We start from the raw sequence: 14,776 nt of genomic DNA on the forward strand, positions 1-14,776 counted from the left end.
ATGATACTCTCTGTCCCCCAATCTTGCCATTATTTGTCATGCTATTTGCAATTTCAATTTAAAGAGAAGACACTAAAGCCGCAACAGAGATGCAAGTCAGAAGCAAGGCAATTACACAGACCCATCTCTGAGAATGTCATCTCTAGAGCAGGGACTCCTCAACAGAAAGGTGGCAAAGCCCGTTCAGAAAACACTAGGAAGAAAAAGATATTTCAGATAACATAATTCTAGTTATAACTGCAGAGTCTAGCTTATAACCTAGAGTTGTGAAAGGATTCCGTGTTAGGACGTCTTGATGGAGGAGCAAAAAGTCTTCGTTCATCTTTATGCCAAAAGAAGACAACAACCCAAAAGGAAGGTTACTGAGATCTGCTGGAATTGAAAGATTTACACTGATCTGGGCAGACTGCTAGACTTCCTGACAGTTTTCTACCTCCAGGGAGGAGTAAGAAGAATATGTCTGTGGTGACCCAATGGCAGAGTCCTGCTCTGTGCTGAGCAGTCTGGGCATACGGATAGCAATGAGGCTCATTTGTACAAGAGAACTTAGTATGAGAAAACAGCCTTTTATAAGAGAGGATGACACAACAGAGTCTACCAAAATTCAGGACTAGGATAGACAAGCTGTTCGGTATCTCTGCTGTTAACACCCGAAGAACATAAACGTCAGTTCAGTCAGTGGAGAGACAGAAAGATACATCAGCCAGCAATAAACAGATGGTGAAATTGCTAAGAGAGACAATCAAAGCAAGGGTCGAAAATGAGTTTGAGACATAAAAGAAGAATTAAGACAACTAAATAGTTCTATGCAGAAATGATACAAATAATGGCCTAAGAAAGTGAGTTAAACTAAACCTTAAAAAAACAGGCTGGCTAATACAGCTGTAGTTCAGTGTGTATCAGTTTTGTGTTCCTAGAACTCCAGCTACAAAGCATTTTGGCATATTTGTGTAAATAATGATCAGTGAAGCATGACCAATGTACACTGAAATACCAAGAATGCTCTACACAAAATAATTACCATTTGGGAAATTCAGTTTCTTTAACGGGAGTTAAGATTTTGACTGTTTTCTCCATATTTTGGCTTGGTGCAGAACAAATGGTTCCGAAAGATTTTTCTGAGTGGGTGACATTACGCAACACATGGAAATGACTTAAGTCAGCAGTCACACTGCATTAAAACAGAAAATTTGCATTAAAAATACAGTTAAATGATATACTCTTGAGTATTTCAATCATTTTTTTTTTTCTTTCCAGCATAGAGTTCAAAAGGAATATTCATTTTCTGTGAAGCCTGGTACTTGAAACAATAGCCAGAATTACCCAGATTGCTCTTCTCTTTGTACCAGAAGACAGAGCTCTAAAATAATGCCTTAGAGTTGTTTACTGTTTGAAATAATGATGCCATTCTCTTCCTTTTCAGCTGGATTTGCGCAACTGAAAGCTATCAGAATCTGTGCTAAAAGCACGGTGTGTTTTCTCCTGCCTGGTTTCTACCCATGACACTAATGAAGAGCACACAAAATTGATGAACAGAAACACTGATATTCTACCATCATAAACGAGTTGCATATTTGATGTTTACTATCTGCCCTTCAGGCTTTTGTTGGGTCTAGAGAATGTTATTTTGTGTGCTTTTTCAAACCAGCATTTTTCGTGTCCTAACAATCACCTAAGTCAGTATCTTATACTCCATAGAGAACCTGACCGACTAGCTAAAACCTGCAGTAATAAAAGGATTGCAGGAAGAATTATGAGAAATGAAGGAGCTTCCTTCTGCCAGATTCCCCCAAGGAGGCACAAAGCTGGGAAAAATACAGTCTCTCAGTAGAAAGATAAAACCAGGTAGCATTTCATGCTGCTGTGAATTGGGTTAGACATAGGTACTGTCCCATATTAGAGGGAGAGCAGAGAAAATGTGTCTGTGTTTCCATGTGGGCTTCTAAAGTGTGAAGCATCAGACTGAGCATTCAGGTTCCGATATATGAATTCAGGTCCAGTTTGGAATAAACCTCACATAAAGTACCAGGATTGAACAGAATTTTAAGCCTTGCTGCTTTCTGGGGTAGCTTTCATCTATGGCACTTGGTGTCCTCAAGAGGTTTAAATATGGGTTGGGAGGTCTGTCACCTTTCCCTTCATAGCTGAATCATCCCCCAAAGCAACTGCTGGGAGCATCTCATAGCTCAAGAGTCTGCAGTCCTCTGGATCATCTCTTACACAGAGGGCTATCAGTTCAGGTCCTCCATCCTGCTGTACAAAATGATTGAGTGACAGAAAAAACAGCCTCAGATTTCATGTTGTCAGCCCTAATCTCTCAGATGGCTCTGAAAGCTCTGGGACTGTACGAGGTTGGGAGTTTTGCTGCTAGCTGAACTTTGGTGCATCCACCAACCTCTAGAGCAATTCAGAGTAAGTAATAAGTTTCTTTCAGCTAAATTTTCATTTCAGCCAAACACCTGATGTTTCATTCAGATGCCACCCTTGAGTATTCAACACTTGGTGGAGAGCAATTAGTTCCCAATGTTTGGTGATACCCTACTTCTTCTATACAGGAAATCCAAACATTTTATGTAACTATCTGACATTAAGCTGTCACAATCTCCTACAGCTGATGAACTCTATATTAAATATAATACACACTACTACGCCAGTGTGGGTGGACAACATAATCGGGCATCCTCAAAGGTACCTAAATCTGTGAGCAACCTACATACTGTGCCTGCATAAAGGATATATTATGGTTGATCGTGACAAGAACTCCTCTTCTAAAAGCACTTTCAAAAAATGTAATTGGAATTTTTAACCCATACATCCTTTTTATATCAGTGACTCCTTCTTCCACCTGGCTACAGCACTGGTCTTCCATCTGATCTATCATCTACCATCTGGTCTGTCACCACCTGATACCTATGGCACAGTTGTGTTTGCAAGCATTGAGACTGAGAGAGGGAAAATTAGACTTTTTATGAGAAGTACTTAGAGGAATATTTTTAAGTAAATGAAACAAACCTGATTATGCGTGTCTGTGTGTGCAGCTAAAGATAAAGGGCCTCAGCTGTAAGACTGCTTTTGTGATTTGAGCAGGGTACCTTCTCCACTCAAATGTCACAGCTGAAGAACAATCTGGAGGAAAAAATACTCCAGCTACTGATCTTCATTTTCAAAGCATAAAGCTCAGTCCTTTGATATCTTTTCCACTTCCACTATTTAGAATTTAGTTCTTGGTTTTCTTAATTTCAGGAGATTTAACTCCATAGTTCACATTCCTTGTACCTTGGTTTACATTAAAGTTCATCACAGAGCAGAGTTTAAGTTTTGATTGTGGACTAATCTAAAGATAGGAAACCCCACAGAACCAACATGTTTGACTGAGATTGTATCACGAAAAGTTATTTTTCTCCCGGAAGATTTGAATCATCAGTTGTACCATTCAAAGATAATAAATACATGGATTATTGCAAGGTAACAGACTCCTGTACAGCAAATACCTATAAACCTGTTCAAACTTCAGTATAAATTGTGGTTTTGATGGCAGTGGGACTGTTTCAAGGGACAAACCTAAGCTATAATAAAAGTGTTAGCAGGATTATGGCCATAAATTTCGATCTTATAATGCCTTTTGGAAGGTCACTGCATTACTGTGATAGAAAGACTAATCAGAGCATAGACAAGCACAGGCTGTCCCTGTGGCTTTTTCAGCAAATACTACATATATTCTGAGATATTTTATCTGCCACTAAGGCATACTGTAGAGTTTTGCATTAAATTAGTATATTCTACTTCCTTGTATAATTGAGAAAACTATTTCAGTTTTTAATTTTATTTCCTTTTTAGAATATTTTGAAAAATACTAACCAACATCTGCTAGGTAATATCTGAACCCTAATGCTACAGCACTTACAATACAATATTTACTTGCCAGATACCTCCAAGAAAAAAAACATCATTTCAGCTAACATCTTTAAAGAAACCCCTTTTCTCTTTTTTTCCTCCTCCCTCTCTGCTCCACTAGCTGAAAAGCCAATAAAAAAATTCTCCACCTCCTACACAGTTCAGAACAAGATCTCTGTGCATTTCTCCTAGGCATGTTTCAAGACCCAGAAGGGGATGAAAGTAGTTAATGTGCAACGGGAAACTTAATTTCAGACACAAATCTGTACCTTTCTATTGACCTTGCTGATATGCTGCAAGCTAAATATTAAACAATTTTTTGGTCAGTTTAAGTCCAGCCTGAGGAGAAGAAACAGTTAAAGAAATGTCTCAAGTATACTTGCATTCAGCTAATCAGACTTGGTGTGCATCTACAAATGGTACAGAACTGAAATCAATCATTGATAATGAAACCACAAATGAGAAATGGACCGAAGACTCCTTTCCAGGATTAGAAATACTATGCACAGTTTATGTTACATATGCTGTGATCATTTCAGTGGGTCTCCTTGGAAATGCTATACTCATCAAAGTCTTTTTCAAGATTAAATCAATGCAGACGGTTCCAAACATCTTCATCACCAGCCTGGCATTTGGAGACCTACTGCTTTTATTAACTTGTGTGCCTGTAGATGCAACACGTTATATTGTGGATACCTGGCTCTTCGGAAGAATTGGGTGCAAGCTGCTTTCTTTTATCCAGTTAACCTCAGTTGGAGTATCAGTGTTTACCTTGACTGTTCTCAGTGCTGACAGGTGGGTCTGATGCAACTGATGTGCCAGGAGATACTGCAGGTGTGAAATTAGAAATGAATAAAAGAACAGAAATTATAATTTTGCACAATATTAAATGTAACATTGTAATAGAATAATAATTAAAAAAAAAAAAAACCAAACCAAACCCAACCAACCTCTTTCCCATTTAATTTTAAAATGTGTGTTAGAAAAATTGGAGCGGTTCTTTTTAATGGAGTGAAGTGAGAAAGACTAAGTCTTTTGACCTTTTATTAGCTTGAAGAACAGTACAGGGCTTTTTTCTCAATTGCACGGAAAAGGGAAATTTCTTAAGACAGGGAAAAGACAGTATATTGGTGCTATCTAGTGGTGCACTAAAGTAGTCAGGAAGATGAAAAATAAAAAACTGATAATGACTGAGTGGAAATCCTTTGTCCTATGCACTCAGTGAGGTTCTAAGATCCTAGAATGTAGAAGATTGACATGTGGGGTAAAAAGCCAAAAGAAAACACAGGACAGACTGGGGGGGCAAACGAATGACTCTCATGATTTGATGTTAATGTGATATTACAGTAATTTTCAGCTTGACGAGTGCTTAGTGTGACATGACACAATTTGAATATATTCTCTTATAGTTCTTATATCTTTTCCAGAGGTATTTTAGCCCGGAGATCCTGAAATTAAACCCAGGTTACAATAACAGCACTGTTAGTAGGGATCAGCGCTGTCAGGAGTTGCTGAACAATCAGGTTTCCACGCACTTCTTTTCCGAATGAACAAAACTAAGATGAGATTTCAGTTCAATCAGCATGAGCATGTTGAGGAGCAGAAAACCCCAAAATGAATTTTAATATTAAGAGAGAAACTGATTTTCATCTTGTGTGCCGGCAATTATGCATGTAGTAGCAAGTAGTTCATGTGTCCAGAATTTAGCCGGTGCTACCGTTACTGTACTCCAAAAAAAAAAATCAGCCAACACAGGAATGGCCACACCGGGTCAGATCAAGGGTCCATGTACGCCAGTATCAGCCTCCACCAGTAGTATAGTATAAGGACAAGAAAAGTCACATAGGAAGAATAAAAACCACTACCCAACACTACCTTTATACCCTAAACCTTCAGATGACCTCCCGAGCAGATGTGGTTTCTGTCTATTTAATAACTTCAACGGATTTCTCTTCTTGAACTTGTTTAGCAATGACTTTCACTGCCTGTTGCATAAACAACTTTTTTTTTTTTTTGCTTTGCACGTGGATTCATTTGGTGGCCCTGACTCTTGTGCCAGAAGAAACAGTGATGCTCACCCAGACTATTCATGTTCTATTCCATCCTTAGCATGTTTTTTTCTGAGTTAAGCTGTGCAGAGCAGCACATGGTGTTCAAGAGCTGCATGAACCAGAGATACAGATAATTGCACAGTAGTCTCTTTTGCTCTCCACAGTTCCTAACATTTTTCGTTTTGTTTGTTTGGTTTTTTACGGTTTGGTGTGGGGTTTTTTTACTACTGCTGAATATTAAGCTGATGTTTTCACTGAACTATCTATCATAGCTCCAAGGTCTTGGTCCTGTATGACATCGATTCAGCATCCGTCATGGACTACATGACCTTCCAACCCCAACTATTCTATGATTCTATGATTTAGATGCTTGCTTCTGTATTAGTAGCTGTTACGTAAATACTCTATGCTACATTTTCACAGTGTAACTATATGGCAAACTTACTGAGAAAGCTCAGCCCATCCATCTTGTGCGCAGTGCTAATCATGTTCCAATATGCTAGAAGAGCCTGAAGTCAATAAAAATGTTATTTATTTGATAAATAGAAATTCAGCTTTCAATTTTCTATTTAAATTTGCCTAGATGAGAAAAAGACCAGATCCTCAGGTTGTGCAAAATGGTACAACTAAGCTGTCTTATCCTTTGGATCCTTTTTCACTGCCTTTCCTTACATGCCAGTCTTGTGCCCCCCTGGAGGGGTTTCTTCTTTCTGCATCATCGAGAGTCCCTGATACTTTGGGAGCAGGGTATATTGTTTCCAGTGCTTCATCCACCTTCGTGGCAGTTGGTCCTTTTTCTATGTCCCATTTCCACACAGATTTTCGCACATCTGTAGGTTTACCCAGATTTTTCTCATATGTCTGACTCAGTCCACATGCTGCAGAATCCCAGCCATGAATCAACAGCAGTGTTACCTCTTGTTTTATAAATATGAATGAATACTGGAGCATTATTTTGAATCAGATCACTGCACTTGGCTGGGACCTTAAGAACGTGGAATAAAGGAGGGTTGTACAGGCTTGGTTTCAGGTATTTATAAAATAGTTAACCTGTTTCACACCTTTACCAGTTTTGCATACTAATTCCCTCATTTACCTTTGTAGGCAGCACCATAAAAATAGGAGAGATGATTGCCCTCCTAATCCAAACAGTAGAAGTCGTCTTTACTTAGGAAAGCTTTAATAACAAGTCCTGCCAGCCAAGCCATTAAAATACATGCTTAAAACTAACTTTTACATTTCCATCTTAATTATAAAGAGCTAGTATGTTTTCATTTCCAAGACGATTCTACCACTCTTAGTTTAGTGAGAATAGAGATGAAGTTTGCAGTGTAGGTGCTTGCACAATGTTTGTATTTATTTTGACAACTATGTTGGTCGGTTTTAGGTACAGAGCCATCGTTAAGCCCTTGGAACTGCAGACTTCGGATGCGCTGCTAAAGACCTGCTGTAAAGCTGGCTGTGTTTGGATCATCTCCATGATATTTGCTATCCCAGAGGCTGTTTTTTCAGATCTGTATTCTTTCAGCAATCCTGAGAAAAATGTAACTTTTGAGGCGTGTGCTCCCTATCCTGTGTCTGAGAAGATCCTGCAGGAAGCTCACTCCCTGGTTTGCTTCTTAGTGTTCTATATCGTACCTTTAGCTGTCATTTCTGTCTACTATTTTCTTATTGCCAGAACTTTATATAAAAGTACATCCAACATGCCAGCAGAAGAACATGGTCATGCCCGTAAGCAGGTAAGCTATGATCAAGCACTAAAGTATCCAATTTTCCAAAAATCTACCATGCTGATGAAGTCTGAATTCTTGAGTGCAGAACTTTTACCTGAAAATAGAGTAAAAAGCCTCATAAAGTCAGGCCATATTAGCAATCCAGATTCAGCTAGGCACTTAAGCACATGCTCATGACTCATTAACTTAATTGTGTCTGCATGCTTTCCTAAAGAGGGATGGGGTTTGGTTTGCTTTATTATGACCCTATTAAACTCAGAACTTAAAACATGGAATGGTAAACACTGAGACCTCATCCATGTGAGCTGAGACATTAACGACTGTACTTTAAAATCCTAGTCTAGATGTGATTGCCACTGAATTATAATGGAAAGGGAATGTGCTCCGCACTGGAAATAATTTGTTAAAAAAAAAAAAAAACAAGAGAAATAATTTATTTTTCTGGGGTTTTGTTTGGGTTTTGTTGTTGGTTTTTTTTTTCCCCTGTTTGCTTTTTTTGTTACTAATGTATTTAGACTTTTAGACCCCTTTGAAAATCAGCACCAACTATATAAACATGTGTTACTAATTGCTATTAATACCAGATATGCATTATTTTCTTGTAGATTGAATCCCGCAAGAGAGTTGCAAAAACAGTGCTGGTGCTTGTTGCTTTGTTTGCCTTTTGCTGGTTGCCTAACCACATCCTCTACCTGTACCGCTCTTTTACATACCATGCTTCTGTAGATGCTTCCACCTTTCATCTGATAGCTACTATTTTTTCCCGTGTCTTGGCCTTCAGCAATTCCTGCGTCAATCCTTTTGCTCTTTATTGGCTGAGTAAAAGTTTCCGGCAACATTTTAAAAAGCAAGTCTCATGCTGCAAGGCAAAATTTCGTACAAAGCCTCCCAGTGCTACCCACAGTAACACACCTACCAGAGCCCTGTCAGTCACAGGCAGCACGCATGGCTCAGAAATCAGTGTTACGCTGCTAACAGATTATAGTATCACAAAAGAAGAGGAAAGCGTTTAGTCTGCCTGGGATGAAGGAGGACAGAACCTGAGCCTTTGCAATCAAGCCACTACTACTGGGATCCTGTAAAGATGTGCCATGCCTTGTCCTGTCTGTGACAGAGTTTTCATCAGGACTTCTTCATTTTTTTAAATATACAATAAAGAAAACAAATTGTGTGGGAGAAGGAGCTGCAACAGCTGAACTTTCCTGTGTAAGCTCAAAGGGATTGTTCATGTTCCCAAGCACAAACTCGGATTCCTAACTGGAATTTCTGGACTGGGCAGGCCAAGTCAGCGGAGTTGGTGCGAGAATTGGCTGTGAGGATGGTTTTGTTCTTGGTTACTTGTTCTTTGACTTGTGACTGAGAGCCTTCTCTGTCAAGTACTTGCATCTACAGCAAGCAAGCAAAACCATGTATCTTCACAATATGATCAACCACGCTGATTTTTATTTGTTTTCTTGTCTCGAATGTAAAAAATTGGTAAACACATGAGAAAGCATGTTAAAATGAAAGAAAGCTAAGGTTTGTAGCACGCTGTAGTAAAAAAAAAAGAAAAAGCATTATAGGCCAGATCCACACTGGCCTTTGCTCTTTCAGTGACTTACTTTGAAACTCTGGGTCAGAGCTGACTGCTAAGTAAAAAGATCCCCTTCTCAGTTGCTAAGGAAGGCAAGGGAGCCAGCAGGTGATCATCTGTCTTAAAAAGCTATAATCATCTTTAATCACTCTCGTAAAATTCTTTGCCATCTATGGGTAAAACATCTCAAGAGTGCAGAGTTCTTTATTGTTAGAGTGATTTAACATCAAGAAATTGGGGTGGATCTGTGTTAGAGTTCTAGTTTGGATTTACAGTGCACTTTTGAAGCCAACTGCTCAAATGTCCCCTCCTGCCTTATTTTGCTCTGTCTCCCAGAGTGGTCCTGAGTGAAAAACCTGGATTTCTCTCAGATGAAACTGTGTGTCCAGTCCACAGAACCAGACTAGAGTGAGCTTGAAGTAAAGCCCCTAAAAGTGTACAGCGTGGGGGGGTCAGAATAACCCTTTACCTCCACAGATCCACTCCTGCTGTAGTGTACATGGTCATATCTAAGTGGTCTGCACATTTTCAAGCATGCTGGGAGAACTGTATTTTTCTATTGTACTAATTTTCTATTTTTCAACTTATTCAAATAGTATCCCTTTTTAATATTAGGGCAGATTGTCTGTATAAGATAGGCCTTCTAATCTCAAATCCACTGATTTTATGACTCTGCATGCAGAGGCAAGTCAGGGACAGCCTATCATGGGCAGCCTCTGCATCCCTAAAAAGCTCAGCAGCACTGCTGGCAGGGACTTTCTTTCCATCAGGAAATACAGGAGGTAACTCTTCCTACCCAACATTACAAAAATGTTGAATGACACTTATTTTTATGAAGTTTGTATACTCTGAACTAAAATTTTGCTCTGTGGGAGTTGGTGATAGAAACCACAATAGATTTTCCATTGCTTAAACTAAGGGACTTGTATCTCAAAAAAGAATTTGTGTGTTGAAGTATAGAAGAGAGGTTGCAACTATATAAATAAAATAGTGCTGCCAGTCACAGAAGTTTGAATTTTAACTACCCCTTGAAGATACAGAACACCTCCAGCTACACAGAGCCCATAACAACACATGGATGGAAATCCATCCATTCAAAAAAACATTATTTGAGTTCTTTGTAAGATGCAGAAAATCTATTTGCAATCTCTCTCTGTTGACTGCCCTAATCAGAATAATAAAACCAAACTATAAATCCCAAGGACATTGGAATACAACCTCTGTCGTCATCTTAAACCAGTTTAATGATAGCTCATTTTAATCCCATCAGGCCTGGCCTTATTTTACTGCACTCCTCATGTTACATGCTGCAAGGCTATAAGCACTCATTTTCAAATGGATTCTCCATTTTATTATACCGGTTGTACACTGGGGTAGGACCACTGAAATAAATGGAAATACGACAGCGCAGAAGCACAATTTATGGCAGATGCCAGAGAAGTTATTTTACTCTCTTTGTCTTAATATAACACATTCTCTGGTAGAGAGCTGTGTACAAATATAACAAGCATATTGCACTGATATTTTCCCCTTCTCTTTTTTCTTAATGGAGCTGCAGGGTGAGACTGAAATAATAAGCCTACACACTTACAAGCCTACTTTTATCTTCCTGGATCTTATGATAGGGAATTCTAAACAAAAGAAAAATCAACAAACATTACAGTTCCTTACATCATTCTTTATTCTAGCTTATTAAAGCCTCTAGAAAACAAATCTGCCACATGGACTTCACAATTTGTCTTTGTTGGAGACCAAGTTTCCAACTACGAAATAAATCCTTTGCTACACCTTACAGTAGCCTTTAAAAACCAGTTTCCTAATTCACCATTTTCCTTGCTTTGCATGCAGCTTTTTTTGCTTGTGTAACTACTTCTCTAACTGGATGGTCTATTTAATGCTAATTTATCCTGTTACAAAATTGATGGTTTTGCTATGTGCTGCAGATGTTTTGGTTAAAGACTGGCAATACTTCAAGCCATAATTTATCTATTCTGTATTCTTTATGCTTTTATAATTCTGTACTTTCAAATCTTCATGACATGCTGTATTGGAGTGGTACACTGGTCAACATTTATTTTTATCTAAACAATCTGATGTTATTAATTTCATCTGTTCCCCCAATATAATTATCCATAAAATGTCTCCACATTAACATAACTGGATTTAAGGGAAAAGGGTTGTTCCCTTGCAATCCTTTCTTAGTGTTCCAAAAAAGCATTTTTTCACCCCTTGTTAATACAAGTGTAATTCTATAAGAGCACATGGGAATAATGTCTATTTACAGAAATGTTGAGTGCTATTTAGCAAAGAACTGGCATGAATAGTTAGGAGTTTACTATTTATATCCACAATGGTGAAAATAGGTAGAAAAAAGGCACAAAATGCTGAAAGGCAAGACTCCATCAAAGATCTTGTTCATGTGGAGTCTTACTGAGTAAGTAAATACAATTTCTAGGATGTACCTTTTTGATAGTTTGCTCTGTGAATGAGATGCACACATTAAGAACTTTACTACATATAAACATAATAATTGGTGTTAGCAACAGGTTTAGTATCATAACTCTAATTTGTGCTGTCACTACGAGATACTGGGTTAGTTTAAAAAAAAAAATCCACAAAAATGAAAAAAAAAAACATGTCAAAGCATCGATATAGTATAATAGACTGTGTGTCCAGCAAATGGCACAGAATTTTAAAGTCAGTTATGAAATTATCGTCATTTTTAAAGTTCACCCTCCTGTTTTCATAGAAAGTATTGGTTTATTTTCCATAGTTAAATATGGGCTGCTGGCTGACACTCAAGTGTTTCTGCTAAGAATATTACAATTAAAGAATAAGCTAAAGTTACAGACAGCTACAGCATTTACACATTTCAATTAGTGGTACATATAATTAAAAAAAAAATCAGATTCTAATCAGCAGTTAGTTATGGGCTCTGCCACAGATGGTCCCCTCAACACAAGGTGAACTGTTTTGTGGAGTTGCCTTTATCAGCATAGGAAAGTACTGAAATTTTAGCATGTCTGGATTTGCTCCTGTCATTTTTCCCACGGTGAAGACTCCTCTTTACTATCACTAGTCTACAACTACAGGCTCCAGCCCCAATGAAAGCCCGAAGAGGAGTAACCTCTCTGTACTTAATCACTAGTTACTGCCTCCTTAATAAAAAACATCTTAAGAAAACAGTGTTAACTCTTTACCTAATTAAGTGTAAACTAGTGAATTGCTGGTTCTCCTCTAATGGATAGCAAAACACCACTTTACAAAAAACATGATTTCAGTAATTTTAGTAGGTGGTATCTCTAGACCAACAATCAACTCTGATGAACCAAGACTGCCTTTTATCACACAGAAGAGTCAGATACAGATACAAAATCATCACGCTAATGCCTACTTTTAATATATACTTCCAGACGTTTTGTCAGGATTTAAAACACCATTTCTTGACAGTTTAGATTAATCTGAGCTGTGTAACACTCGAGCTCTTCGCACCATCCCCAGAACATGCAGCTTGCAGCAGCACTGCTAATGCAGCCATGAATTATATCTTTTCAAGGATGTGATTCAGATGAAAGCTGTCTTGACCCCAAAAAATTACGTGCTTCCAGCCGAATCAGCTCCCTGAGCTGGCTCACTGTGCTGTCTTTACTGAAGAGGATGAGAACAGATGGTGGCAACACGGTAAGAAGCTGTGTCACAGTAGCTGCCATCACGCATGCTGGTATCTGCGGGAAGTGTGAGGGAATTTGAGGTAGTTTGTCCTCGTAGCTACATTAAAGCGTGCAGATCAGGTTTACCATGCGCTCACCCTGCACTTTCATCAGATTGGGATTAAACGTGGATCTCCTACTCCCCAGGACAGTGCCCCAGTGACTTGTTGTAGGCAGATCTGTACACTAGGGAAATCTCTACTGTGTGGGCACAGACTTCACTGCATTTACTCAGGTTATGAATGTAAAAAGCTCTGCCAAAATAAAATAAGCAGTTTAAATCTTAAATTGTATCACTCTTACAATGTTTAATGCTATGATTCTTACTTCCAAACAATTCCAATTACTTCCAAACAATTCCAATTTTTATAAGTAAACACTGTATATGTCAAGCCTCTTGCCAAAATCCTGCACCTATTTGAGAGCTGTTATGAATGTCTCTTAAACTGTCAGTTTATAGGTGATCACAAAACAGTCTTTGGACAGCTATCGTAATAGCCCTGCCAAGAGAAAATTCTCGAAGCATTAAAGAAGTCATTAACTAGGCTGGATGTTCTTTGTGGAACAGCCAAGGGTTGCTAGAAGTCTATATTTATATCCTCAGCAATTTCATCTGACAGTCTGTTGACCAGCCAGTTAGCTGATGTCTCTCTCTACAGAGCTTCACAAGTTCAGGATTGTGTCTTTGATTTTATTATCATTCCAGTCTGTATGACAGTAAATATATATTTGTTCCTGGAATACTCATTTCCAGAAAACCTCTGTACTGAATATAATTTTCATTTCTGAGTGCAAAGATTGCTTTGCCACTGGCAACTAGCCACTGCCAGCTCTGAAGGAGCTGCTCAGCTAAATTTTCATTTAAAACATGGGCATCGTTTTAATAGCTGGGTTCTATAGCTCTAGGTTAAATTTTGAAAAACAAAATCTAAACAGTGTGCTTCTTCATCCTCTAAATAAAAATACTTTTTAAATACATACTCTAGCAATTATATTTTTGATGTAACGCTGGATTACACTGTGAAAACCACTAGATGGCACTCAATGAAGGTCTTTTAAAAGAACTGACTCGAGTAAGAAAATTTTATTTTAAATATTTAAGGATCCACAGAGCACTGCACTGATTAATATCTAATTGCAGACTTCATTAATGCAAGCCAATTCAAAATTTTGAAAACAAGCCTCATCCCTTGCATTGTACCAGCCTATCAACCCTTTCCAAAGGGAGTGCAGCGGCTGGAGCTGGACACCCTCAGCCTGTCACACCCCTGTCCTGGGGAATGCAGGTACTTGTGCCACCCGGGTAGACCTGGGCAGCAGCTTGTTCTCCCCAGGAAGCTCAACTGTTCAAACCATTCACACCAGGAACCTGTTCCATGGGAGAAGCAAGAACCAAGGTGAATTTTTGACATTTAGCACACCATCTTCGTGTCACCTGCCTCTTTTTGGTTTTGTCTTTGCCTCTAGTAGGATATACAGACTTTCAGTGTCAGTGACAGATGACGGCCAGCTAGCTGCACACCACCTCAACTGACAGTGGCAACCGGACTGTTCGGTGTCGTCCATTACCGGAGGAAGTACTTTCGGTGCTCTGTGCCCCTCAGCAGGCTTTTATCGCGTAGGTCAAATTGGAGCAAGTCTCCACACAGGGCCCACCCGCCCAGAGCAGGCGCAGAAAGGGCCAGCCGCCCTCATGCCAGTGCCCTGCCTGTGACGAAACTGAGCTACAGCCAGAGGGGAAAAAGGGCAAGGCCGCTCCGGAGCGCCGTAAACACGGAAGGGCCCTGCGCCGGCCCCGCCCCGGCGCCTCCGCCC

General features: G+C 39.1%; 1 protein-coding gene across 1 annotated transcript; it reads left to right on the forward strand.

Moving 5' to 3' along the window:
* Nucleotides 1–4,130: 4,130 nt before the first annotated feature.
* Nucleotides 4,131–8,892, forward strand: BRS3 (bombesin receptor subtype 3). The gene is made up of 3 exons (XM_026848680.1): nt 4,131–4,689; nt 7,333–7,684; nt 8,284–8,892. Exons 1-3 carry the CDS (start codon nt 4,259–4,261, stop codon nt 8,689–8,691), a joined length of 1,191 nt encoding a protein of 396 aa, XP_026704481.1. The 5' UTR covers nt 4,131–4,258; the 3' UTR covers nt 8,692–8,892.
* The last annotated feature ends 5,884 nt before the right edge of the window (nt 8,893–14,776 follow it).

Source organism: Athene cunicularia (genome assembly GCF_003259725.1).
Source record: "Athene cunicularia isolate RWA chromosome 4 unlocalized genomic scaffold, athCun1 chr4_part3, whole genome shotgun sequence".
Lineage (NCBI taxonomy): Eukaryota > Metazoa > Chordata > Aves > Strigiformes > Strigidae > Athene > Athene cunicularia.